At 47.2% G+C, this 27,794-nt stretch overlaps 2 protein-coding genes across 8 annotated transcripts in view; one reads left to right on the top strand and one right to left on the bottom strand.

The window, feature by feature from the left end:
• Nucleotides 1–19,473, top strand: part of clcn3 (chloride channel 3) — a 32,794-nt gene extending 13,321 nt beyond the window's left edge. For 4 of the 7 annotated variants that reach the window (XM_076725412.1, XM_076725417.1, XM_076725416.1 and 1 more), the window contains 13 exons: nucleotides 5,017–5,177; nucleotides 6,291–6,390; nucleotides 7,152–7,339; nucleotides 8,083–8,205; nucleotides 9,368–9,574; nucleotides 9,682–9,762; nucleotides 9,863–10,115; nucleotides 10,317–10,609; nucleotides 10,705–10,891; nucleotides 11,289–11,687; nucleotides 11,821–12,037; nucleotides 13,350–13,425; nucleotides 16,920–19,473. In XM_076725412.1, coding sequence (XP_076581527.1) covers nucleotides 5,017–5,177; nucleotides 6,291–6,390; nucleotides 7,152–7,339; nucleotides 8,083–8,205; nucleotides 9,368–9,574; nucleotides 9,682–9,762; nucleotides 9,863–10,115; nucleotides 10,317–10,609; nucleotides 10,705–10,891; nucleotides 11,289–11,687; nucleotides 11,821–12,037; nucleotides 13,350–13,425; nucleotides 16,920–17,099 — 2,465 coding nt within the window. In that variant the 3' untranslated portion in view covers nucleotides 17,100–19,473. Of the gene's footprint in view, nucleotides 1–5,016; nucleotides 5,178–6,290; nucleotides 6,391–7,151; nucleotides 7,340–8,082; nucleotides 8,206–9,367; nucleotides 9,575–9,681; nucleotides 9,763–9,862; nucleotides 10,116–10,316; nucleotides 10,610–10,704; nucleotides 10,892–11,288; nucleotides 11,688–11,820; nucleotides 12,038–13,349; nucleotides 13,426–14,846; nucleotides 14,885–16,919 lie in introns of all 7 variants that reach the window. The other 3 variants (XM_076725414.1, XM_076725418.1, XM_076725415.1) reach the window with 2 other exon arrangements.
• A 481-nt stretch (nucleotides 19,474–19,954) lies between these two features.
• mfap3l (microfibril associated protein 3 like) lies at nucleotides 19,955–27,185 on the bottom strand. The gene is made up of 3 exons (XM_076725419.1): nucleotides 27,034–27,185; nucleotides 25,291–25,699; nucleotides 19,955–21,974 (listed from the first exon to the last, which is right to left on the bottom strand). Exons 2-3 carry the CDS (start codon nucleotides 25,610–25,612, stop codon nucleotides 21,049–21,051), a joined length of 1,248 nt encoding a protein of 415 aa, XP_076581534.1. The 5' UTR covers nucleotides 25,613–25,699; nucleotides 27,034–27,185; the 3' UTR covers nucleotides 19,955–21,048.
• Nucleotides 27,186–27,794: the final 609 nt, after the last annotated feature.

Here is a 27,794-nt window from a genome sequence, read left to right on the forward strand (position 1 = left end):
CTTCCTGCATCAGTAACCTGTGAAAGTGGACATTATAGAGTGTGCACTATTTCTGCAACTCTCATAAATAGGCCGCTTTAAGGACATTTACCTTAAACCCTGTGGCCTTTCCTCAACAACCAGTAACCGTCATGTCAAATGTAAACACACAAAGGAAAGTTGGGGCATTTGAGTCCTCAGGCTTTTCGGACTTTGATCATTTGTTTGTCAGCCTTTTCATGTGACTCCGGGGATTCCGCCAGTCTGGATCTTCAGGCTATAATGAGGTTGCCAGTCGGGGCCAGTTTACGCTGCTGATCACATGACAGCTGAGCAGACAAACCCTAGTCCAACCCAGCTGACCCTGCCGGCTGCCTGTAAACCTCTCTGATCTCATTTACGCTGCAGTAGTAGAGTGGGCTTAACGCAGGGGTGGTCGTAGGACTGAATGAAACCTGGACTCTCTCCACGCATTAGACACAGAAACCTCTGAAGTGATGCTCGTTTCCCACCTCATTGGTTGGAGTAACGCAGTAAGAGTCAAACTGCTCATTGAGAGAAGTGGTATTATTGATAGCCTGCACTGATGTGGCTTTTAGCCCTGATGCAGGATCGCTGTGTCACTGTACGTATGCGCAAGGGAACGAAACCGAAGCCTGATTTTTGTGTGTGCGAGTGTGACTTTTTGTCCGCATGCCCGCCGAACTGCCAGAGCGTGATGCTGGCGACGAGCACGTACACGGTCCCTGTCGGGCTCTGCTTTCTGTGGCGTCACCCTCGCTTGGCTCCATGCTCCTGACTTGACTGATGGGTGCCAGCAGCGCAGCGGCGTCAAGAGGGGCTCATCTCGTCCATCAAATCGCTCATCAGAGGTTGAAAATGTTCCCTTTTTAATTCAGCCACATCCATTCTGTTTCTGCGTGTGAGCTGGAAATTTTGAAGTAGTTACTGCAGCGCAGCACCGCAGTCTTCTCTTGGTGCTCTGCTGTCTCGGGAGTGTCGACATTTCATATTTCTTCTCCACAGAACATTTTCTGCCCCTTTCATCTGCACGTTAGTTTCCATTCATGGCACTGACAGCAGACTTTGCAGATGTCTCTGATTGTATGTGTGCGGCTACTGTGTGTTGTTTAAGAAAAGACTCTTAACTGCAAGAGGTCGACATCGAGATGAAGAGGCATGAAGACGGACTGCAGAGTCATTACCGTCACCATTTCATGCAGTGGGTGGTTTGAACAGCCTTTTAGGACATCGATAAATAAAATGAGTCCGTGTCAGTCACTGTGTTTATCCAGGAAACAGGATTCTTTTTGGCTCTTTCGTCTTGACTCAGAACTCAAAAATGGTAGAAGATGGGAGGTTTGGAAGCAATTGTGAAACTGCGACAGCTGAGAGAGGTTTCCCAGCATGCTTTTGGATTCAACCAGCAGGGATAGAGGACAATCAGACTGCTATGTCACCAAAGTTAAGTCTTTGAGATGCTTTTAAGCTATAAAGACCTATTTAGACTTTGAATAAATAGTCAGTTTATCATTACAGTTAATTGTAATTGTGATTTGAGCCGCTGCGTCCTCTCGTTCTTGGGAGTTTGGACTCTTGAGTTGGTGCCATGTTCGATCTCTCAAGGATGAGTTCAAGCTTTATGTACTAATATCAGTAAAACTGTAACTGCCGTTGAACTGTGGCAGCAGTGATTGCTACTGGCAGCAAAACACTCAACAGTTGTCCCGGTGCAGGAAGCTAAGCAGTGTGGGAAACGGGAAACTGAAGCCGTCACATGCCAGAAACAGTAATTTTATCTCACAGAACACGGGAGATGCTGTTCTGCAGCTGCCTCGATTGCTTATTTTGTTTCTTATTTATTTCGTTGTTCACACCACCCACAGCTCGCAGCTCCACTCTTATTTGTTTTCTTCTTGCCGTCAGGTGACCACTGATGGATTCAGAAAGGTCGTATCTCAGACCTCCGTATCAAACTGCTTTCGCTGAGTCAATAACTGAGTCATTGCCATTCCACACACACACACACACACACACACACACACGATCCCCGGACAGTCCAGACTGTAGCCGTCACTGTGAAATCAAAATGGAGAATGCTGGTATCGGTCTCCCTGCCAAGCCTGACACTCTCACTGCTGCTGACTCCACACTCACTCCCCTCTCCCCTCTCTGGACACGATGTATATCGCCTGGTCAGATCAAAGCTGGGCCGTCTTTTCCCTGCCTCTTACAGAAATTCACACCAAAGGGGCTTTTCCTCTCCCGCATCCCATCAAGCATCAAAGGCAGCGAGCTAATAAGCTGCTCTTTCAAAGGCTCTGTCGTGGCCCTCAATGGTGATCTGGGAAATCTTTGGGAAGCAGGCTTCATCTTCGGCAAAGGATAAAAATGCCGCCTGTGTGCAAGAGCTTTATTCCACATTGAGATGTATGTAATTTGACAGAAAGCATCATCAGATTTTGATGGCCTATAATCTCTCTCTCCCGTTGTGCATCCATTTTTGTGGTGCACTGAGTTGTGTAGCTCATTTATTTTATGGTTATAGCAGCTGCAGTGTAGCGGTGCTTGGAAAGGATGCAGATGCACTGATGATCCGTTGTATGGTTTTTATGTTTAGTGATCAGAGAGAGTTAACAGCTCTGAATGAGGCCTTGTTTGACAGCCATGACCCTGTCCCAGTGGTAGTGAGGCTCAGGAGATTAGAAATGTAGGGGGAAATGTGTATTATGGGCTGGAAAATGTACGCCTGCTGCTAATGGTCGCAGGTTTTTCCTTCTCAGTATTAACTGTTGCTGTCAATAGATTGCCATTATTCTCGTCCACGTTTCTGCATTGACACCTTTATCTTTGGCAGTGCGAGAGCAACAGAATGAAAGCACATTGAGCAACTTAAATTTACCTGGTAAAACAGTCGAATTAGCTCTTGAAGCTTTGGATCTGTCGAGGTCTGACTGAAGGACAGCGTCTCATCACAGGATGCTGGAAAATTCATCAGCAGCATGCCTGATGGATGTGTGACTGACCGCCGGGCGCAGAATGAATGAGTGAATGAATGATTCAATAAGCATAGCAGGGGAAACGAGGCGGACTGTCAACCGTGTAACAACGTTTGTGTAGCTTCTGCTCGATGCTACGTGCGTAAAAATACATGAAGTTTAACTTCCAAGTTGTTTTCAAAGGGAAATCAGTGTCTGACTGAAGAGACGTTTGTCTAGTTTGTCTCTCAAGAATCTGAATTAAGATTTAAAAGTAATTCAACACTGCATTTTGGCTTGGTGTTACGTTACTCTTTAAGATTATACTCGCCTTGCTTTTATCTTTTGTTATCTCTGGGCATCCATCATAGTTTCACTCCATCCTCCACCTCGTGAGCTCTCGATGATAGCCGTGTATTTCTGTTTTCTTTTTGCAGCCCACACACATAATCTGATATTGCTGAATGCACACGCAGTTATTTTGACTAAAAGCACATCTTTCACTTTGTTCCTCTGACCACTGAAACACAATCTGCAGCTGCTGCTCTGTCTGCCTTTTGTCCCTCTTACACACTGTGCCGCCTTTGTGTTGAAGATGAAGAAGTCGCCTCACATATTTGTGTCATCACAAGTAGGAGGATTAGCCTCAGACTCTCTGACAATCTCAAACGTGGGAGGACGGGTTCTCTCTAATTTCTCAAACACACTTCGTGCCGGATTAAACATGAGGCAGTGCATGTTCAAGTTAATGTGACGGCTCTCTTGTTCTTGAATACTGGAGTGGACTCACTGAATTGTACGGATGATGACTAAGAAGATTATAAAGATTTTTGATTAAACCGTTTTTTGACTGTATGATGAAGCATTAGAGCTTTCGCTTTCTTTCAGCAAAAAGATGTCACATCATGCAGCCGTCAAATAGCAGCCATGCAAATCCTGGTGTGTTTTTCATGTAAGAGGCAGCGAGAATCTGCCCTTCGGCTGCTCCCCCTCGCTCTGTCATGATGTGTGTTTGTGTGTGCTGATGTGACTGGATATGTCTCGCTGTCCCTCCTTTGTATTGAATCTGTGCACCCAGGCCGAACAGATCAGACCTAACCAGCAGCGTCATTCAGTGTCTCAGACTCCCTGTAATTATCTCGGTGTAGTATCAGCAGTCCTCCAAAAGGCAGTGGACAACGCGTGCTCTGTGTTTTTTGTCGTTTAATCATTAATGCGTGCTGTGACTAATCATAGTCATGTTGAAGTCATCACTTAACCTTCTACGCATGGTTATTGGGCCTGTAGACGATCCCATTGTCTTGCAGGCTGTAATACAGTCAGACCAGTGCTGACAGCCAGGTAGTTAAAGTCGTTTACACCTGAAGGGATGGAGGACTTTATGGCTCCATAGAAAAAGCCGACAAGGCGTCGGCGAAAGGTTTTCCATATAATTAAAAGGTCTTTTACCCAGTGAAGTGCAGAAAGAGCTTCGCTAAAACTCGCTGATTCACTTACTGAAAGCTGTGAAAGGCCGTCTGCAGACACACCCACCCAGCCACACATAGTGATCTGCGTCTCACGCCCGAGGGAGGATCCGAGAGGAGAAAGATTGATCTCCTCCAGGTATTTCAGCCAAAGTTTGCTCGTCCTAGTGTTGCAGATAAGCCTCTGCTCCGTCATCGTGTTCGTTCCAGATGAGGCGATGGCCTCGCAGGGTTTCCTCAGTGCCGCTGTGCTTCCAACGGTGTCATTATATCTCAGCGGTGGCTGTGTGTTTTAGCTCTGCAGTGCTTCTGATGAGCCGGATAATCGAGGAGCCGTGGCTCCAATGTGCAGCGGCGTGATGGATCTCTTGTCTTTTCAGGAGCGTTTATGAGATGCTCAGAGGTACTGCAGAGCAGCACAATCGCTTCTTGTTGTAATGCTATAAGAATATTTGATGTGCTGAAATGACTTTCGGTGAGATTAGTTGGAAAATGGCTCAGAGGGAAAATAAGCACTCGTCTGTGTGTATACAGAGTTTCAGCAGTGTGGTCTCTAAACCGTGAAGTGACCAACTTTTTAATATCCTCTTCAGGGTCTAACTACGCCATGTCTAACGGGGGCGGGGCACCCAGCAGCACCACCCACCTGTTGGACTTCCTAGAGGAGCCCATCCCTGGCGTGGGGACCTACGACGACTTCCACACCATCGACTGGGTCCGTGAGAAGTGCAAGGACCGCGAGAGACACCGGAAGGTGAGCAGCCGGCCAGCAGTGCAACCTCTAAAGCTTAAAAGGTGTCAGTGTGCTCCAAACAAGCTGCCCCTCGCGCTGAGGGGGGCACGTACGTACATACTTTACTCTCCATCAGAACTTCTTGTTGGTTGGTCAGTTTTGATTTCCATCAACGCCAGACGTCGAACTACCTCTACTGTACTATAACCCACCCTTAACCGCCCCTGTCTGAAGCATGCTGAGGCCTTTAGCCTGAAGACATTTTCAAGGGTTTTTAAAATGACACATGAGGCTCTCTTTAGTATCTCATAGTCGCAGCTCAGCCTGTTTACCGTTCATGCAGCTTTCGCACGTTAGCTGGCATCAGCAAAAAGTCCCCTGCTGCACAGGAAGTGTTGTGTCATGCACTTCCTGTGGATCACTTGAAAGAAGAACTGGGTAGTTAAGATCAGCAGAATCAACAGAGAAGGAAAACGGTCCAACCTGCCCACAGAAACCCAAGTTTCACCAACAGCAAACACAAGGGAAAAGAAGTTGATATCAGAGAGAGTGTCGAAATGTTTTCAATGGGATTTTTCTGCCAGCCGACACTAGCTTTGTTTCATCTCACAGTCGTCTTCATCCGCAGTTGGAGACCGAGACCAAAGTCAAGAGTAAACGTTCATGCTCAGCATAGAAATCCACATCGTACCATCTCATGCATCCTGACCTTCAGCTCCCCGTCGCTGACCTCGCTCTGCCAACACGCTCATCCAAACATTGACACAACCCCACAGCCGTCTTTCCACAAGTGGTTCCTTGCAGGAATACAGGAAATGATAACTCTGGGAATTTGTTCATTTGTTTGATGTGTGTTACTTGAATACTTTGTCAAACATTGGTTTTATAAACTGGTCTTTAAGTCAACCGTTTCGCTGAAGCAGCGGCAGAAAATCCTGCCATGAAAGTCAGTTTCTGACTTGCTTACCATTAGGGCCTTTGACCTACTTGCATTACTGCAAGTAGGTCTCTACTGCATAAGTGACTAAATACCTGTTCACCTGACATTTTCTCGTGAGCTTTTTCACTTTGTTTTCTGTCTTATTCATGCATCTCATTTAGCGTTAGCTCACCAGCTGCTGTGTGTGTTTTTAGATCAACAGTAAGAAGAAGGAGTCAGCATGGGAGTTCACCAAGAGCCTGTACGATGCTTGGTCTGGGTGGCTGGTGGTGACGCTCACCGGCTTGGCCTCAGGTAACACGCATGCACACACACACACAGTGCAAACACAGAGCCATTATCTCCTCTGCTGGTGACTCTCACACGCTTCGCCTCAGGCAGCTCTCGCTCAGCCTTCCTCTTGGTCGCTCTCCGTCTTTTGCTCTCACTTAACTGTTCGCTCTCAAACACAAACAAGCGCCTCACCAGATAGAGTTCTGTCCTCAAAACAGCAAATCTACATCAATGATTTATGTTCGTTTGACCACCAAAAGAAGAGAAAACCTACAGGGTTTTGTACCAACTGTTTGAGGACCAGATAGGTGAAGTTAAGTTCCTGTGAAATGACTTTGTTGTAGGAAAGCATCTCTTAAGATCCAGGTTGCAAAGGAAACATATGGGCAAAATACGCCATAGTAGTATTTCTCAAGTGATTTGGGTATAAAACCTTCCATGTCGTGTTCCTGTAGGCCAACACAGGACCCGTAGGTGTTCCTGCTCTTTGACTGTCAGGGTTAGTGCCACATTTTAGGATGCAGATGAAAATTATTATTACCTCTACATCACAGCCTGAACACAGCATTATCAGGTTCATTTTATATTATATTTGATGTGGAGGCTTTACAGGCTTGATCTTCCTTTCCGTTCTAAACTGATAAGATAAAAGGCTCATATAAAAACTGTTAGCATAACCAGCAAGCTAACTGCCTCTGCCTCTTTTTTTTCCTCTTTCTCTACTTCCTGCCTTCACCTCTTGGCCCCTCGTTTCCTTCCTGGTTCCCTCCTCCCCCCGCCAGGTGCTTTGGCTGGCCTGATTGACATTGCTGCTGATTGGATGAACGACCTGAAGGAGGGCGTGTGCCTGAGCGCAATGTGGTTCAACCACGAGCAGTGCTGCTGGACGTCCAATGAGACCACCTTCGCTGAGCGGGACAAGTGTCCTCAGTGGAAGAGCTGGGCTGAGCTAATACTGGGGCAGGCTGAGGTAGACTAACGCAGGCACACGCTCGAGACGTCAGCCACCGCAGCAGCCCTTTTTCTGCTGCTTCACGGCATAAATCACTGTATATTCACAAATAGACTGCAGATACAACCAGGCCTTTATTTGAGCTTAGTTTATTTATGTATATTTTATTATATTCCAGCCTCCATATTTTCTGATTTGCTCCTCTTTGCTGCTAATGCAATCTGCAACCTCCATGTGTTTACACGTTGCCTTGATAAATTCAGTAAAATGTCAGTAATGAATTGCACATTTAGAAATGCTGTTCATTCTCTATCTGCATTTATTTTTCTGTTTTTTGTTTTTTGTTTGTTTTTTTTCAAGCTATTGGTTCACGTTAAAAGCCCTCCAGCAGCACAAAGAGCATAATCCCTCTCATTAATTTGAAACATCCTGGAAGTGTTGTGATTCAATGCCAACAGCTTAGCAGCGGTAACAAAAAAGAAAACAACTGGAAATGATTGGTGAATAAAAAGTTTAACAAACAACAGAGTGGTGCGTCTGACGTGACTCTGCTGTTGGACTGATGCACTTGGTGCAGTGGACATGCTGTGGTACATTACAGTACATGTTGAGACAATCAGTAAAAATAGTCCTTGTGTTTTAAATTAGACAGACCACTTGCAGAGTGAGGAGGGTGTTACAGGGTTCATTGAGTTATTGACACTTTTGGTTGCGGTGAGTTTCAAGCTGTTGCCCCTCTCCTCTTCCTCACCTCTCCGCAGGGCCCCGGCTCGTACATCATGAACTACTTCATGTACATCTACTGGGCTCTGTCCTTCGCCTTCCTGGCTGTCTGTCTGGTCAAGGTGTTCGCTCCGTACGCCTGCGGCTCGGGGATCCCTGAGGTGAGGACAGTGTTGCCTTCACAAAACCCTTTCAGGTCCTGAGATGTGGTTGCAGCTTGCACGCTGGGGCAGATTTGAAGCCTCCCCTTCACTGGTGCATTGAAGCTCTCATGGAAAACTCCCAACGTCTTTCATCCCAAACAGCATTTTTTTTTTCTTGTTAGAGCTTTTTGACAGATATTCATTTGGTGAAGGACGAGTCTTTGTTCAGTCACAAAACTGAAACTACTTTTTTCCACAGACGGTGTCGGTTTTATCCATCTAACGAGGTTATCAGGTCATCTTTTCTGTCTCTGCACAAGCTCCCTCGCTCTGAAGCAGATTACTGATGTTCTGTTTTATCTCGGTTCTCTCATTTTCTCGTGTCTGATCAATTCGCTCTCGGTGTCGGAAGCTCGAAGTAGCACATGAAACAGGAAGTCTGTAAATCGCTGCAGCTGCCTCTCCATGAAAGTGGTCTAATGCGCTGCGTGCCCCCTCTGGGATCCACAGTGTGTCGTCATGCTTATGGGATTCCCTTTAATGTCTAGATGTGGCTTAAAATTGTGAATTCAGTGGGCAGCAGGGAGATGTGACAGGTTCGCCCGTGCTGCGAGAAAGCCATTTTTTAGCTGAGCGCTCTGAGCTTTGTTGCCATGGGAACAAGCGAGGTGGAACTGCATTGGCGAGCAAAGTGTGTGACTTCGATCAGGAGGGAGAGATGCAGCTAAAGCCCGAGTGAAGAAAGAAACCGAAAAGCCAACTTGAAAACCCCTCAAATAAAACATTGATAAATGCTTTAGAATGACTAATGTGCAGCTGATAAGAACCTGGTTAATGGTGCCCTGAGGTCCACTCACTGTGTTTCCTCCAAACGTATCACCTGGTCTTCATCAGCAGACACAGTCCATGTTGTTGTCATCAACATGGATCCACTGACACGTGAGCTCTGCAGCTCTTTTATTGACTTCACGTTCCTGCTGGCTTCACCATAAAGGTTAATTTTTCACCCTGTAGACAGCAGCTATAAACATAGCTGAGTTGGGATTGTTTTACGAAACGACTGTTTACAAGGTCAAGACTGAACTTTAGTGTTTAGTGTTGTCCACAGTGGGAATCAAACCAACCCTTGTTTCGTGAGTTTAATCTCCAGCTTCCTCTTCCTGCCCCCCCCCCCCCCCAGATCAAGACCATCCTGAGTGGGTTCATCATCCGGGGCTATCTGGGCAAGTGGACCCTGATGATCAAGACCATCACTCTGGTGCTGGCTGTGGCGTCCGGCCTCAGCCTCGGGAAGGAGGGCCCCTTGGTCCACGTGGCCTGCTGCTGTGGGAACATCTTCTCCTACCTCTTCCCCAAGTACAGCAAGAACGAAGCTAAGAAACGAGAGGTGCGGGAGAAGAAGTTCAAGTCGGTGTTCTGCTGTTACAGTACATGACCGTGTAGCTCTTTGTGACCTCATCACATCAGCTGAGGTGTGTTTGTTTTGTCTCCCAGGTTCTCTCAGCTGCGTCGGCGGCTGGGGTGTCTGTTGCTTTTGGAGCCCCGATTGGAGGAGTGCTCTTCAGCTTGGAGGAGGTGCAGCACACGTTTTGTAGACTCATGAACTGACCAGAAATGACTTTTGAAAACGCTTCAACCTCAGCTAATCACGTAAACTCTTCTTCATCTCTCTCAGGTGAGCTACTACTTCCCTCTGAAGACGCTGTGGCGCTCCTTCTTCGCTGCCCTGGTGGCGGCCTTCGTCCTGCGCTCCATCAACCCGTTCGGGAACAGCCGCCTGGTGCTGTTCTACGTGGAGTACCACACGCCGTGGTACCTGTTTGAGCTCATCCCCTTCATCCTTCTGGGAGTTTTCGGAGGCCTCTGGGGAGCCTTCTTCATCCGAGCCAACATCGCGTGGTGCCGGCGGCGCAAGCTGACGCGTTTCGGCAAGTGCTTTGACTTGATTCACGGTTCGAAACTGGGATGTCAGCCAGCCCAGGTGCTGGAAGGTGAAGGTAGCTGTTAGAAATGGTGGGGCTGTCTGGAAGATCACTGTCAGCAGTTTGTACCAGCCGTGTGTCACAAACTGCAGCTAAAAATTGCTGTTCCTCCAGCAGTCTGACATGTTGCGTCGTCCCTCTCTTCAGGAAAGTACCCGGTGTTGGAGGTGATCTTGGTGGCGGCCATCACGGCTGTGGTTGCTTTCCCGAACCCGTACACGCGTCAGAACACCAGTGAGCTGATAAAGGAGCTGTTCACCGACTGCGGCCCGCTGGAGTCCTCGCAGCTCTGCCAGTACCGCAGCCAGATGAACGGCAGCAAGGCCTTCACCGACAACCCCAACCGGCCGGCAGGGCCCGGCGTCTACGCCGCCATGTGGCAGCTCTGCCTGGCGCTCATCTTCAAAATCATCATGACCATATTCACCTTTGGGCTTAAGGTGTGATCCCTGGATGTTTTTCTTTTTTATTAACGGGTCAGATGTTTGACTCTGCATGTCTTTTTCTAAAACCAGCTCTTGCTTCTCATCCGCAGGTACCGTCGGGTTTGTTCATCCCCAGCATGGCCATCGGGGCGATCGCAGGGCGAATCGTCGGCATCGCCATGGAGCAGCTCGCCTATTATCACCACGACTGGTTCTTGTTCAAAGAGTGGTGCGAGGTGGGAGCCGACTGCATCACTCCAGGGCTCTACGCCATGGTGGGGGCCGCAGCGTGTCTGGGTGAGTCGGCGGGACCAGTTCGGCTCGATGCTTGTTTATTTTTCGGTCATCAGCTGAAAGATGATGAGATTTACTATGAGACAATCGCACTGCTGACCCTCACGTGTTCCTCTGGATGGGTACACTGCTCTCCTCTTGATATCTGGTTGCATCAGACCATTTTGGGCAGTTCTGCTACTCTGCAGTATCAGATTCACAGGAAGATGAATTCCCTTGTTTTTGCAGGTATTTATTTCAGGAGCCTAGACAGGAAACAAATTCTCATCCTCTCAATTGACTGTCTTTTACTAAACCATGATGCATTTCACTCTCTGGATATTTAACATCTTCATGTTCATGCTGGTGAATATTAAAGTCAAATTAAGGTGTTCACGTTCAAACTCACCTGCCTCCTCAGGCGGTGTGACCCGTATGACCGTCTCCCTGGTCGTCATCGTCTTCGAGCTCACCGGCGGGTTGGAGTACATCGTCCCCCTCATGGCCGCCGTCATGACCAGCAAATGGGTGGGCGACGCGTTCGGCCGAGAGGGAATCTACGAGGCCCACATCCGTCTGAACGGGTACCCCTTCCTGGACGCCAAGGAGGAGTTCACGCACACCACACTGGCCAGGGAGGTGATGAGGCCTCGACGCAGCGACCCGCCGTTAGCGGTGCTGACGCAGGACGACCTGACGGTGGAGGAGCTGCAGGCCACCATCAATGAAACCAGTTATAATGGTTTCCCTGTGATAGTGTCCAAGGAGTCCCAGAGGCTGGTGGGCTTTGCTCTGCGCAGGGACATCACCATCGCTATCGGTAACTTACATTACACTGAGCCCAGTTTGCCCCCACTGCATATGTATGAGAAAGGATTAAGACAATAGATAGTAATGAAAATGTCTTCTTCCACATCTCAAACCCCTGGATTTTCTCCTTCCCTTCTCAACAGAAAATGCTCGCCGCAAGCAGGAGGGCATCATGTTGAACTCCAGGGTGTACTTCACCCAGCACGCACCCACCCTGCCCGCCGACAGCCCCCGGCCCCTCAAACTGCGCTCCATCCTGGACATGAGCCCCTTCACCGTCACCGACCACACCCCCATGGAGATCGTGGTGGACATCTTCCGGAAGCTGGGGCTGCGCCAGTGCCTGGTCACTCACAACGGGTAAGTAGGAAATGAAAGTGTCTGAAGAGGAAGGATGTGCTGGACGAGCGGCGGGCGAATCCTTCTCACATCCTTCTCTCTGGCGTCGTCACGATCGACAAACGCCGCACAAGCGCATGCACACACCGTCTGGTGTTGCATGGACTCTCAGATCCCTGGGTTTGCCCTGTAATCTGCATGGCCTGGCCTAACCGCTGTGCTGCACCCCCTTCACCCCCCCTCCCCACCGAACAATAACAGACGGTCTCTGCAGAAGAGACCGAGCTGCTGAAACTAACCGCAACTACATAACAGGCATCACGTTGGGAAGCGTAGTCTGTCAGGTCAGTCAGCCGACGTGCGCTCTGAAAGTAGATGTCTCATGATTGGACTCAGGAGGTCTTCTGGAGGTTTTGCAGAGAGCCACCTGCTGGCGTGAACCAGGAATTACAGGACGGTTTGAGCCGAGCAGCTGGTAACAGTCAGTTTGCTGCGACAGCTGTGCAGCACTCTGTTTTTATTTACGTCTTCACGTTTAACTCTTTTTATTTACATTTTTAAGAATATAGCTGTCATTGAGGCTGTGCTGCATTTCAGAACCAAATGCGTTAGTTCACCTCTGAGTACTTTCAAACCTCTCCACCCTGTCGGTGGCTGCTCAGCACATTTGTTCCTACTCAAGAGGTAAATCATAGGGACTATTTTCTCGTGGATTAATACACATTGCATGCTCTAGTGAGTATTTACAGCAGCCACACAGTGTCTGAGAGATCGATTTATATAATCAGTGGAGCTCCATGGCCATGATAAGCCATATCAGGCTTAGGATGGTCAGATAAACTAGGATCAATTAATTGCTGGTTTTGATTTTTTATATATATAATATCATCAGATTTATTTTGGAACATTTTCCATACAAATTTAGCACATTTTTTTAGCTTATTTCTAGAGAATTGGCGCATCCAGATTTCCATCCAGAAGAAGAAGGCGCAACAAGATGACGTAATCCAAAGAGCGCCAGTCAGGCCCGAAACTTTAAACCTCGCAATTAAAGGCGCAGACTTGCTTACTGTCCATCACAATATGTGAAATCAGTTTCTAACACTGTAAACTTCTGTTGTTTTTGTGTTAATTGAGTTGTTGTAATTTTGAGTTGTATTTTGTGTTAACGTTGAGTTTCACATTTTAAGTTACACCTGTTATGTATGTTTTGTGCTGCTGCTGTCTGTTCTCTCTCTGTCTCTCCTCTGTTTGTCGTTTTTGTTTGTTTGTTTGTTGGTTTGTTTGTTTGTTGTTGTCGGGCAGTTTACCGAGTAACAGGTGTGTGTTTCAGGATTGTGTTGGGCATCATCACAAAGAAGAATATATTAGAGCATCTGGAGGAGCTCAAGCAGCACACGGAGCCCCTGGTGACTAGCCCCGCCCCCTTTACCATGTGACCCCCCCCTCCTCCTCCACTTTCGCACCTGTCTCTTAGGCTCCGCCTCTTAAGAGGGATGCATGAAAGTTGGTGTGAAAACTGTTGACAGTTCCCAGCTGAACATGAAGCCTTCCTCTTCTTCTTCCTCTGTCACTGACTGTTCGCACTCTGTTGTTCGTGGGTTGGTTTGGTGTGGATTCACCTCTAATGAAGCGGTTCATCTTAGAGAAACATCCGTAGATAGACGCCCTCTGACCTCATCTTCATCGCTGGTAGCAGTAGCAGATCTGATGAGTCATTGCATAGAAAAGCTTTGTTGTGTTTTTGGGGGTCCTGTAATGTCGGACCTCTATGGGAACTGTCACCCACATCAGTCCAGAGCCCCTTTCAGACGTGCGCTTCGTTCTTTAAACGCGTTTAACATAAAGCCCTAAAAACAGACCTGCACAGGTTTTCAGTGGGCCTCTTATTCCACCTGCAGCTGCGACTGTTTTCATTAATGACCTTTGACCCTTAAAACCGGTTTAATGACGCTGCAGGTGAGCCAGTTTGAACTGGTTGCAGAAGGCTTCAGATGTCAGATCAGTTCAGAAGAATCTGAGTTCAATGTGGTTTGAGCTTTAATTCAAGACGAACGGCTCAAACAGTACATGAGCAAATTAAATGTGATCAAACTGTTCGTCATTGTAGGACATAGAAGACGCAGCTGAATCCTTCATTTCATATGATAAACGATGACATTGATGATAAGATGAATGAAATCCGGGTTGGCTGAGAAGCAGAGCGTTAATTAAAGAACAGTCCTCCAAAATCAGCTTTTAAAGTCCATCACTGATGTAAGCGGTGAGAAAACTTTTCCTCCATCATGTCGTTACTGTCCAACTTGAGCTTTGTCAAACCTCCCCATTAATACAGTTTGTCCACAAGTTGTATCCACAAACATTCGAGCATCCTCTTGTCAAAAAGCGTTCATTTAGGACAGACGACGCCGGCGAGGCTCCGTGTCTGAAAAGGGCTCGGCGGACTGGCAGAGTGCAGCTCTGCAGCTCATCCCCTGCTGTAGCTCTGCTCGGTGTCGTGTCAGCTGCATCATGCTAGCACCTTGACAAGCTGCTCGTTAAGCTCAATCTCTGACGCGTAGAAGCTTCGTAGAGCAGATGTGTTTAGGCGTAGTTCAGATTACTGTGTGCCGTCAGAGATGTTATCAGTGATGTCACTCCTCAGCATGTGTGCAGTCGTGTTGCCTGGTGTGTGTTTCCCATCCTCCCTTCACAACAGTAGCGGCTCATTTCACTTTGAGAATTCACCCGCCCTCAGTTTTCTCTTTTTGACATTAACGACTGCTTTTTTTCCTCTTTTTTTTTTACCCCTCCACTCTCGACCCCACCGTTTCGCCCTGGGTCTCCGCAGATTGACGACATCTGACCTGTCGCCTTTACAACCACTTGGCGAGTAGCTAGCCGCCTTGGGAAAGCGGACTGCCGCTGTTTTAATGCATTTCAGAGGGTGGTCTTGACGAGTCGAAGGGAGGGAGAGGATCTCTAGTGATAGCGATTCATTGCCACACCTCCCTCATTCTGTAGCGGTAGCGAATGCTGTGGTGCAGTGACCTTGTTGTGCTGATTGGTGCCGTAGCGGCCCGGCTAGTTAGCCACCTGGATGAAGTAATTACTAATCCTGTGCTTTAACCTGCCAGTGTTTCCTCTTAGCCAGCGGCGTCACGTCCTCTTCACAACAGAGTAAACACGTTCAGTTTCCAGTCGTCACCTGGGTGAAGAAGCGTGAAGCAGCACTGGACACCGCTGGCTTACAGGGACCACTGCCTCCACCTGCTGCCCCTTCATGTACACCCTGATCTGTACCTGGTGTCCCAAACCTCTGCGACCGCCTCTGTTGATTTCACTGGTTTAGAAATGAGCGAGAGCGGTCGTGGGTCTCAGCAGCCGTTTGGAGACCTGGGTCTGATCACCGGTGTTTCACCCCTCCTGCTGCTCAGTAGCTGTAGCGCTAACCCCCCCCCCCCCCTCCCCCACAGTCCATCTCAGCTCAGACCTGGGTTCACGTGTTTGTTTTGGATGCACTTGATCTGCTTTTCCAGGATTCAAATGAAGCTACATTCACGGCTGAATTCAAGAGCACGAGAGTCAGAGCTTTGTGGTTATTTCTAATGTTTCAGCAGCAGGCCAATCAGAGACCTCAGCCTGCGACGTGCTCTTGAATCAGCAGGAATAACCTTCACTAACTGAATATTTAGAAACGTGCTGCAAAGTCAGACCCGGTCTTGTCACCTGGGTCATCAGGTAAATGTGCAGAATAGTTAAGAGAGAGGAGGAGGAGGAGGAGGAGGAGGCGGCTCTGTGACACGAGTCAGAAACTGCTCACATCACCATCATCATGTGGAAACATCGAATGTCCCATCACAGCTGTCTTACACTGTGACCACCACCACACTCTTTAGTATGCCGGAAAAGGTTTAGCGAGTCCCAACTCACAGTGTGTCAAATGCAGTATGCAAGCCAGCGCGCTCCTCTGGCTAACCTGACCCAGATAGATGACTGCAGCTGCGCTCCAGATCGCACGCTTTTTTTTCTTTTTGCTTTAAATTTGGTGCCACAGACCGCGACTGATGAGCAGGAGGGTCAAAGCTCGAGGCGTGACGTTAAGTCCCTGCTGCACGCGCTTTGTGAGGGCTGCAGCACGAGCCAACAGTAAACAGAAACAGGCCTGGGATTTGGAAAGTAGCTGTCGTGAGTGCAGCTGTGCAACCCTGCTGCACATCTGCTTTTACTGAGATTCACGGCCCGAGTGTTCACTACATGTTTCATATTTCTGCTGATCAATTTTCATTCATTTTTAATCAGCTCGTGCATCAATAGGTGTGAGAAGACTTATTCCCACTGCACCTTTAATATGTTTGACACATTATCGGAAGTGTCCCATGATGTGATGTAGATCAAAAACTCCATGAAAACTCATCAAACATCATCCTTAATGGTTTCAGACTCCTGTGACGAGGGCGTCCTCTCTCCTCCTCCTCAGGGGCTCTAACTCCTCCACCTCCTGTTCACTCCTTCCTGTCTCCTTGTAGGATCCAGTTTTTCCTTCTCACCGGCTTTTCGGACCGACGGCCGAGGCGGCGCCTGAAACGACACCCTGCCCTCCGGGAGCGGAGGTGCTGTTTCAGACCTGCCTTCATCCCGGTTTCCTCTGGTCACTCACCTCCTTCCTCTTCCTCCTGCTGACTTTTGCTTCCTCAGGGACTCGTGTTCTTGTTGGCTCGTCGATCAGTGTTCTCAATTTGATTTTACGATTCACGTCAGAGAAAACAAACTCTTCTCCCTGATTGAAGACTTCAAAACATGCCAACAAAAACACGACAGTGTTTTCTCTGCTTCACTCCGGCTGCACGCCAGCAGCGCCTCCTCACTTTTCTAAACCTCCTCTTCCTCCCCCCTCCTCCCTCTCCTTTGTCTCCCCCTGCAGGCGGCTTCTTGGTATTATCACAAAAAAAGATATCCTCCGTCACATGGCGCAAATGGCGAACCAAGATCCCGAGTCCATCATGTTCAACTGATCCGCTCCTTCCAGGACGGCTGGGGGGGGGGGGGAGACGACTGCGAGGACGAGGAGGAGGTGTGCCTCCTGGACAGCTCCAATCTCTGACATTCGGACCTTGTTTTTTTGTTTTTTTCTGTTTAGTTTTGAGCTTTGTAGACCCTGAACCTCGCCGACTGACTGTGGCCCCCACAGACTTTTACCGGCCGTGAGAAGGAAAAGACGTGATGAAAAAAAGACTTTATTATCATTCTGGCTGCTGAGGACACGAGGAGGTCACGGGGCTCGAAGGCACACACATGAGGAATGCACTTTTTCCACACACGCACACACACACACACACACACGCACACACAGAAAATGACAAAAACACACACTTTTGCACTTGCAGACACCTCAGACATGCATGCTCTCTCTCCCTGCACACTCACATGAGACTCCCCAGCCTGTAAAGATACACCTGTCTGCACTGTTCACGTGCCTCACCTTTGTCCTGTCGCCGCTGAGGTCGTGGTCGCCTGGCTGGGGTCAAAGGTCGGAATGAACCGCCGATAAGGGACGCGATGAGGGACCTTGAAACCTCCAGGCCTCTGTGGAAATACACTTTCCTCAACCCCTTCCCCCCCCAACCCTGCACACACAGACCTGTCCGTCCTGCAGAGAAATACATTGTTTACCTGTGAATTAAGTGTGTGTATGTGTGTGTGCTTGAGAGAACGTGTGTGTGTGCGTGCGCGTCCCTAGCATCACTACATTCCAGCCAGGATGCACCTGCTCCTCACCCCGAAAACGTGGCAGCAGCTCATGATCGCACGGCACACGGCTGCTCACCCGCGTGCACGTCGGTCTAAAAGAGATGGCTATGACGTGTGTGTGTGTGTGTGTGTGAGTGAGAGTGTGTGTGAGAGAGAGAGAGAGAGAGAGGAAGGTAGAGAGACATAGATGGGTACTGCATTTCAAGAACAAAAACTGTTCCCTTTCAGAAGAAAAAGGTGGAAAACGTAGGACCTTCTGTGAGTGTGTTTTCATTTCTGAGCCAGCTTGAGCTTTGTGTGTGTGTATGTGTGTGTGTGCGTGCGTGCGTGTGTGTCACTCCCGTCTATTCATTCAGTGTGAAGGCAGGTCAAGTGTGCAAGTAAAAGACAAAAAAAAAAAGTCCAGGTCGAGTTCTTCTGTGTTCTCTGTTACAGGAAAACAAATAAATCCAATTTTCTCTTCAAACAATTATTACTTTTAGATTATTGATCTTCCTGTAATCAATGAACTTTCTGGAAATCTGCACTGTCTTAAGTGGTCGGTTAAAGTTGGAGGAGGGTGGCGTCGATGCTACGCGGTGACTTCTTTTCTTTCTCTGTAACCTGAGCGCGTCTTCGGGACAGAACGTCTTTTATTTCCAGGTGAAACATCAGGCCGTCGTCTTCTCTCCAGGTTGAACGCTCCTGATTCGCCGAACACAAACCTAATTTCACAAAGTAAACACTTACTTTATGTCCACGTCACACTTTGATTCAGTAGTACTTCCTGACACTTAATGGCGTTTGATTTAACCTGCATTGTGTGCCAGATGGGTGGAAGCCGAGGCCTGAGCAGTTTTTTTTAATTATTTGAGTCTAATTGTGGTAAATTAGCCCAAGTTAATATTTCTGAGTTTCTCCTTTTTTAGTCCAAAACAAACATTTTAATCCTAATGAGAGTAAAGCCAAAGCAAACCAGAGCTCAGCTGTGAATCCTCACGTGCAGCGTTTACTTTCTTTACCTCAGCAGAGGTTTCAGACTGGCCTTGAACAGATGTTTAAACATCTGCGGTTTCTTCCTGATAAAAACCGTTTCATCCGATCAAAAGCTCGGGAACTGCTGAGTCACAGGACCTTAAGTTTGGACAACTGCTGCTTCTGTGGTCAAGAATGAGCTGTCACGCCCCAAACATAGTGAATCTTGTGTAAAGGAAGGTTTTATTTTTCCTTTTAATTCTTCTTTCACATCCTGTCGATCATCTCGGGACCTTAAAAACAGCTGAGGTCGAGTCTTGCTTCGTGCCTGGCGAAGGTTTTTCTGGCTTTTCATGCTAATTTTATTCCAAAACCCAGAAAAAGAAACCTGCTTTTCAGTGACGGCGACAGACGGTAGCACCTTACCTGTTGGGTGGCAGCAGTTGGTGTGTGTGTGCGAGTGTGTGCGAGAGCGCGAGGAAGGTCGGGTTCGTCCTGTGTACTCGTCCCGCTGGAGGGCGCCGGGCCGCGGGGCGTCGTCCTTGTTAACCAGTGGTGTTGCCTAACGTTGTATTTCATACTGATCTCGATGGTTTTTCCCTTATTGTTTTTTTTTTTTTTAATTTATGAATAGTGTCGATAGAGTTGTGCATTATTATGAAGAATTTTACGTATGATTACATTGTTTGATTGTACATTTAAAACAAAATATGTAAAAGATTAAATTTTGTTTTAAATTAAAAAGAGGAAAGAGATTCAAGTTGCGCAGGGTGTGTGTCTGTGTTTAATTTGGGTTTTTCCTTAACGTTTCTCCACAGATTCACTTTGGCTGGTTTTCGATATCAGAATTATTTTCACTAACTTTCAGGAATTTGAGTCCAGGGTTCGCTTGCTGGTTTGTTTTGGAGCTTTTGACGGAATCTTGTCTTCATCAGCGGATAATCGTGCTTTTCTTCGGCCGTGTTCGCACTTATTCTTATTCTCTTATCTCCAGTTAACTGTTTATTTATCTCGACAAAGCGATTACTTTTACTTCCTCACACTGTTACTACTTCAGATGTTTATCATAGATCAGTAGAGCCGTGCCAGCAGGCGCAGACTGACGGCTGGTTCCAGCTGAAAATGTCAGATCAGGCGAACCCGTTCATTCTTATTGATACACGTAGTTTTCCCACGAATATCACTAAATTTCCCTCAAATAAACTCACAAAGAAGGACGAGGCATAAAGTAATGAAAAAATCGACCAATCAGTGTAAACCAGGTTTTTTTTTTTTCTTCTTTTTTTAAACACAGCACTTCCATTCACTACAAAAAAAGAGGCATCTCAAGAGCACCGGTAAAAGCAGAACAGCATCCAGTTCAGTTCATCTCCTCCACAGACTGGACCATGAGCCAAGCAAGAGGAAGAAAGAAAAGAGTCCTTTTAGTCCCAGAGAAAGACGTCCAACATCCCCACTGTCCACGACCACACGCAGCAGAAACTGAGAAGCCTCTGCAGAAGCAAGACGATGCTGAGATGAGGTCAGGAATTAAATTAAAACAAAAACTACAAGAGCACATGGCAGAGGGGGAAGAACGAAAACCTGCTTCAACTAACCAAATCACACCACGATGGGTCATAATAATAATAATACTCTTAAAATATTTCAAAGGAAACAGACGAGAACTCTACCCAGAGGTGTGTGAGAGCCAATCAGGAAATGTACTGTACAGAGATTTACCCGGCTCGCTGAACACAGCAGGCCGTACAATCATGAAACGATGAGCCAACTCTCCAATCTGTCTTCAGTCCAGCATGCATCTCTAGGTGAGCAGGACATTGTACAATAACAGCGGATCAGCTGTGACAGCAGCTGGATGTGAATTCTTGAGCAGACGACGGAGGCTGAGCTTTCATGGTTTGGAGAAACGGCATGAAGAGCAGCTTGAGGCAGATTTCTGGAGTTAGTCGTAAAAACCCGAGCACTGTAAGAAACTAAAAAGTGGAGAATCATCCTCCCCCGAGAGTGAAGTACCCTAATTCTTTAAATAAGAGTCTGAGCTGTGAAAATCTCAACACAGGAAATGTCCCGTTACAATTCGCTGCCTGTTACATTAGCGGTAGTATCGATTACCCTCCCGTGTACATTCAAGCATGAAAGTCCAGAGCGTCTAAAAACCTCACGATGGATTCTCAGTAGAACAGCCCGGAAAGGTTTCATCAGATTGTTCCGTTCAGGAAAGATTAAAAAAAAAAAGTGATTTCTTTTTTTCAGAAATGAGAAATTAAAAATGACCTGTTTTTTTTGTTTTCAAGTGGAAATGCATAGCAGATAACTCGTCACTCCTCCAGGGTCCGTTTGTTTCGTCACACATGGCTCTCGTAGAACACCTGGCAGGGCGGGGTCTTACCCGCGTCTGTCAGTCCGGGCGCCGCCTGCTTGCTGTCGTCGTCCTCCGCCTCAGGCTGCGCCTCGTGGTGAAGAGGAGTCAGCGGAGGAGGAGAGGAGGGGGGAGGGGAGGAGGGCGTGGCCTCTGGCTGAGGAGACTCAATGCTGCAGTAACCGCCGACGGCGAGCTGCGGGTGGACCGACACCTGGATGGCGATGTGCTGCGGCTGCTCATGGACTGAGGAGTTGTCTGAGTCGGCGGCGGGCGATTCGCTGCGCTCCCTCTCCCGCCCTCGCTCTCTCTCCCTCTCCTGCAGGATGGTGAAGACGTCTCTCGCTCCGATGGCCCTGCTCGGCCCCTCGCGGCATCCCTCGGGCGCTTGTCTAACAAAGGTGTGCCTCATCTCCTCCACCCCCACCACCTCCAGGATCTCCTCCATGAAGGTACGGCAGTTCATGATGAGCGGCGGCAGCGGGATGCTGCGAGCCAGCTCCTCAATGTACCGCGCAAACTCCATGGTCTTGAACTGCGTCACCTTGGCCAGCTCCAGCGTCTTGGCCGAGGTGATGATGGGGATTCGCTTGGCGATCTCGAAGGCCTTCTGCAGCTTCTCGGCGCCCTCTGTGCGGAAGAATTCGTTGATGGCTTTCTCCGTCTTCTTCAGGTGGCTGCTCATCATGCAGAGGCGTGTGACGTTCAGGGCCATGATGATGGTGAAGGTGACCAGGCAGACCACCATGTAGTACACACCCATGTCCCCGTTGGTGAAGACCACGCGCAGAGTCACCGTGCAGTTAGAGCTGCCGTGAACGTTGGACGCCATGCAGGTGTACTTTCCACGGTCTGCAAACTCGATGCTGGTGATGTTGAGGACACCACCGTCCAACAACCACCACTTCCCACCTACAGACAGAGAGAGAGCTCATGAATATGCAGCACGCTGACCAACAACAACCAGCCAACTTATTAAAGGAAAACGATGGTTAGTCCCAGCCTGGGTTTGATGGGTATGACGGTCTGACCGCTCGTGTTTTTCCTCCCAACGTAACATTTTTGCGGTTGTTCCACATCCTGAGAGCTTAACTATTAATTTGGTGATGACAGTGTTTCCCCACTGATGTGGCGCGGCCATGAAAATGAAAACCATAGTTCTGTTTAACTACATGTCACAACCAGCTTCTGTTTGACAAAATGTCTGTCTGTCTCAAATGTCTGTGATCACAGTACAAATACACACTTTAATCCATTACAATGCAGTGAAAATAAAGGGGAAAAAAAGGACTTTGCTTTTAAAAACACGATTATTCGCTGACCCACTAAATATCAGCCCATTAACTCAGTCTGAGGTCAAAGTTTAAACCCTGAAAATCATCTTCATGCGCGTGTTTCTCTGCTGTGTGAATCCACAGGAAACTGTCCTCTGCAGCTCTGGCTGCAGCTGATGTTTGCTGCTTTCTACGAGGAACTCGCTTACTCAGACTTGCTTACGTTGTTATTCTACGCTGTTCTCTTTTTCTGGAGTCTAACAGCTCAAAGGAACAGACTGTTTCTGGCAAACGTATTTATAAACCAACAAAAAAGAAACAAACAAGTGACCTTGCAGCAATTTGTTAATGCCAGTCTTTAAAGCAGCAGCATACACTGTGACCTCACGTCTGAGCCTCAGTCTGTGCTCATCTTAACCTTCAGCATGTGCCATGTTAGTGTATGATGTCTGTTTCATAAACCACTTCAGGGGTTTTAACATGGTTTTCATCTGTTTGTGAGTTCAGACAGGAGAGCAGCACAGATCCTATTTCTCCTGCCAAGCCTTCAATATTTAAATAGGTGGCGTGTCTGCTGTGTGTGTGTGAGGTTTGAATATTCAAAACAAGAGTTATCCGTTTACATGTTGGAGTGGTTGAGTTAAGCAAGCCTTAAAACATGATTAAAAGGTCAGTTTACCTAAATGACAAACATTAAAGTCATTTCCCAGAGTCCCAACTCAATCAGACTTTTGATTTTTGGATCACCTCCCGCCCACGAAGCCATGAAGATCATTTTAGTGAAAGGGAATGTAAATTTTACTTTCTTGGCATTTTCTTAGTTGGTTTTTCCATACAGTGATATCATCATTTTGCATCACCATGTGAACCAGGTGCTCGACCTAACTGGCTTAAGCAAGCACACGATAACTTTTCAACACATCCGGCCATTAACAATCAGAACGTTTGGAAAAGTTTTTAAGGAAGCGTAAAATGGACACAGGGAGAAGCTGGAATAACACAGTGTGATAGTTCAAATCGCTTCACATGTGCAAACTGGAGCATGAAGACAGGTTACAGCCCGCAGTTTAGAAAAAATCACAGTATTTGCTTTTGGTTATCAGCTCTTATCAAGGTGATGAGGAAGTTGTTTTGACTGATAAACTGATCGACCAGTATGGTGGTGTTACAGCCTTTGTGCAGGTCAGTCACATAGTTAGATTTTTTAGAAATCTGCATGTTTGCTGCTGGTTGATAAGAGGATCAACATTAATCTGATATCTGGCTGCAGCAGCTGGTTAGCTTAGCTTAGCACAAAGACTGGACATGGGGATACAGCTAGCCTGGCTCTTCCAATGGTTACAACATCTTTACACCTTTAAAGCTCACTGATTAACACTTTAAATCTCGTTTGTGTAGTCGGGTGCTTTTTTAATCACCTTTGGACAAAGATGGCTGTAACTTTTCTGTCTTTACGCTAAACTAAGCTAACAGGCTGCTGGCTGCGGATTGATATTTAACAGACAGACGTGAGAGTGGTATCAATCTTCTCCTCTGGCTCTCAGCAAGAGACAAAAACAGGCTTAATTCCCTGAATGTCAAACTACCCCCTTAAATAAATTCAGCGCCTAAGGTTTCTGTTTTATCTGCCAAGGTCTGGCCCCCCATCACGGTGTAGGTGGACAGAATTTAAGTTACTGCATTCAAAGCAAGGAAAACTACTTTTAAAGCCACCACAGAAACATGTCTTTCAACAGCGTCACGGCTGTTCGGGTTAACTGACTTCACTGCTGACAGTTATTAGTATTTTCTACCTTTGGTTGTAAACAGCTCCTGATAAAAACTGTACAGACTCTAGGGTTTGTGTTTAGTCCTGAGCTGGCCCTTCGTGGACGACTCATCCACAAGCAGCAAACTGAGCGAATTCATCCGCAACTCCTCCTCAGCTACTCGCTGTCTGCACTGAGTGGGAGTGAAGACGGACAGATATCACAGAGGGTGCCTCTAAATCTGTCATCTGAAGTCTCAAAGAGGCCACAAACATGCTTCTGCCACCCTCTACACCATCAATTTCCCACACCGGGATCCTCTGGAGGACATGAGAGGGTGGTCAGGAAACGCAGCCGGGCCAACAACAGCGTCCCGCCCATCCGCCTTTTCATGCGAGAGCAAGATTTCTAATTTTACCTCCACCACCGGATCACGTGATGTGATTGATGTGCTGCCCAACAGTAGAAGCAAGTCTGAAGCAGCCCGAGTGAAAGTCTGCCCTTTCCTAATTATAACTCCTTTTTTAATACATTTTCCTAATTATAGAGAGCTGATGGTTCAGGGGTTAAGGTGCTGACTATGAACCAATCAGCTGTGCTCCCGTGTGAAACCCAAGGGAAAACCTGTATGGTGGTTCAGACGCTGCTCTTTGAAGGCAAGTTTCAACAAGTCGGCTCAGGCGAGGCATCCAAACAACTCTTCACTCTGCATTTCTCCTCAGCTGAATCACAACATTCAAACACAGACGGCCTGAATGAAAATCATTAGTGAGAACGACTTTCTAAACGAGTTCCTGAATCTAATCTGCCCGCCATCGCAGCGCGAAAATACTGCTCCCAGACAAAATGCGCAATAATTGAGCTGAATTTCCCTCAGGAGCTCGAGGCCGTCTGCTCCGTCTTTCCAGAAGTCAGGTTTCACTCTGATTAAAGATTCACAAGAGAAACGTCTGTGGCTTATCAGACTGGAACCAGGACTAAAATCAGCACAGCGCTGACCACAGGGTCAGTTCCTGTCTGCTCTGTTCACTCCACTACAGCTGCACTGATTAATCAACTAATCAATCAGAAGCCTTATTCATAGTAAATAACAAACCTGACACTCTTCTACGTTCACTGCTAATTAAATTATAACCAAGTGACATCAGTGCTGGTGACAAAGAGGACAGGAAACCGGGTTTAAAGTAACAGTAAAATCTATCTCACCATTCGTCTCCGTGTCCAGGCGATCACCATGGGAGTTGAACCACTGAACACTGGGGAACGGGTCTCCGGTAACATTGCAGTCAATCAGCACACAGCTGCCCTCCCGAGCGATTATCTGGCTCACTTTTGTGAACACAACTGGGACAAATCCGCCGTCTGTCACGGTGCCATTTTTTGTACGGTTTCCATCCACGTCCACCGATAAGGCCCCGGTGGTGCAAGAGGCGAGAAGGGTCGCCAGAACCAGTAAAACGGATCCGCCGGCCCAGTGCATTTTCTCAGACTGTTGGTGCATCGCCCATGGGGGAAGAGACTCTGTCATTCCTCCTGGGTCTCCATCCAGCAGACTGGCTATCTCTTGATAGTAGAAGGCAATTTGGTTTTCAGCTCTGTGGCCTGAAACATCTCACTGGAAAAGAAGAAAGTGATGGGCACGTGTTAATCAGAGACAGAGCAGGACACTCTGCAGGACTTGATGCTCAGCAGCTGGAACAAACTGATAAGAAGGCTGTTCTAATAACCAGCCGTAAAATACACACCAGACTGCAACTCAATTATTTCCATTATTAATGAACCATTTGTCCTCTAAAGCATCAGTGGACAGTGAAAAGCCAGTCACAATTTCCCAGAGCCCGAGTTGCTTCTTTTGTCCAAAAAACAAAACAAAGCAGTTCACTTAACAATTACTTAAAACACTGAGAAGCCTCTTAAGCCCGTTTAAGAAGCCAGAACCAGCTTGAAAAATGACTTAAACGATTGATCGGTTGTCAAAATTGTGACAGATTTACAATTAATTGTTTAATCTCTAAATTAATGTATTACTGCCATATTAAGTTTATTGCAATGTTGAGTACTGATTTGACAAAAACATCAAAAATCTGCAATTTCATAAACGCATAGAGTTGCTTTCTTTTCTCAGTTTTTACTTTTAGACAGTGAAATTCAGCACTTACAGGACATTATAAAACACAAGCTTTCAGTCAGAGGTTTCTTCCAGTCAGGGTCTAGCTAATAACAGTGTTCACGGCTAGAAGCGGTTACATCATACGAAAATCATAGTGAATGTAGGCATCTACAACTTGCAATAACGCTGCAAAAGGTCACTTGCAGCGTTACTGTGTAACAAGCAGCTTTCTCCTGTTATGACAGCACCGACTGACTTCATTAATATGAAAACAAAGCCACACTACAACATAACGGAGCCCGGTGTGGGCTCCGTCTATGTTCCAGTTCGTTTCCTTTCCAAACATAAAGCTACCTAATGTGAGTCAAACAAAAACTCGTAAGGACGCCGATAGTTTAGTGTATATGTTGGTGATACGTACAGAGTGTTTTCAAGATTTCGTCGAGTCAAACTGTGCCGTTAAACCGCCGGACATCGGAAAACACGGGCGAGGGACCCGGCTATGTGCTGGACGGTGGTTCTATATCACGGGACCCTTCTATAATTATGCCACTGCAAACTGTTTACAGACGGTTGTAAGGCAGCTCCATCGTATTCTAAAAAACAAGCCTCGTTTAGCCACAGTTAACAGCAAATGTTATCGCAAATAATCGTCTAAAACATGGGCAGAAAGCGCAGAAAGCACCGACTTTATGCCGAAAAATGCGGTGCGAGCCTCCTCAGTGAGAGCCCAACGGTCCAGCAAACAGCCGACTCGGCGTCGACGTTAGCGGCTAAACGTTGACTAAATCCGAGCAAATTTAACATTTTCAGCAGAAAAAAACACCTTTCATACTCACATCATGGCCTGTCGCTGTTGATGTTTGCTGGGGAAACACCAGAGTCGATGTTCCGTCGTCGGCTATTTCTCCGGCATCTCCATCCTCCTCCCACCGCTGGTCGTCCTGTAGCCAACAGCTAGCGTTAGTTTCTCCGCACTTCGGGCTGGACTGGGTGGCAACGTTGCTTAGCTGCTTAGGTGATGTCGACAGAACAGATGGACCAATAAACTAAAAAAAAAAAAAAAAAAAAAGCTATTGAAAGAATGATTTAGATTATTTAAACTATTCTAAAATAGTTACCACTGTGTCGGAATTCATGTCAATTCTCTCTGGGGACTCTCGGGGCACCGGAGCTAGCTAAACTTCTACAGGGAATTAATATAATTTGCCACCTGAGCAGGCAGCTAGCTAGTTAGCTTATTTTATGCTATCACAATGCTAGCTGGCTAACATAAAAAGGGAAAGATTATGGCTGTTTTTGTAGACTTTCCTATCACTGTTAAGCCCTGACCCAGGTTTAAAGCTGAATGGATGGACCTTTTGGCCACTTGAGGGCAGAAGAACAAGTTGTAAACAACACAAAGGCATAAATTTGTATTTTGAAGTTAGCAAACAGTAGCTTGTTTACACACCCAGTATATAGGAGTAGTTTAGCACTCAGTTTGGGCCATGCTTGTGGCCAACTAACCTGTTAAATACAATATTCACCCCCCACCCCCCCCCTTTTTTTTTTTTTTTTTTTAGTCCTGTCTTCATCATGGCAATATCTGGCTCTTTAC

This window comes from Chaetodon auriga, chromosome 24, assembly GCF_051107435.1.
Source record: "Chaetodon auriga isolate fChaAug3 chromosome 24, fChaAug3.hap1, whole genome shotgun sequence".
NCBI lineage: Eukaryota > Metazoa > Chordata > Actinopteri > Chaetodontiformes > Chaetodontidae > Chaetodon > Chaetodon auriga.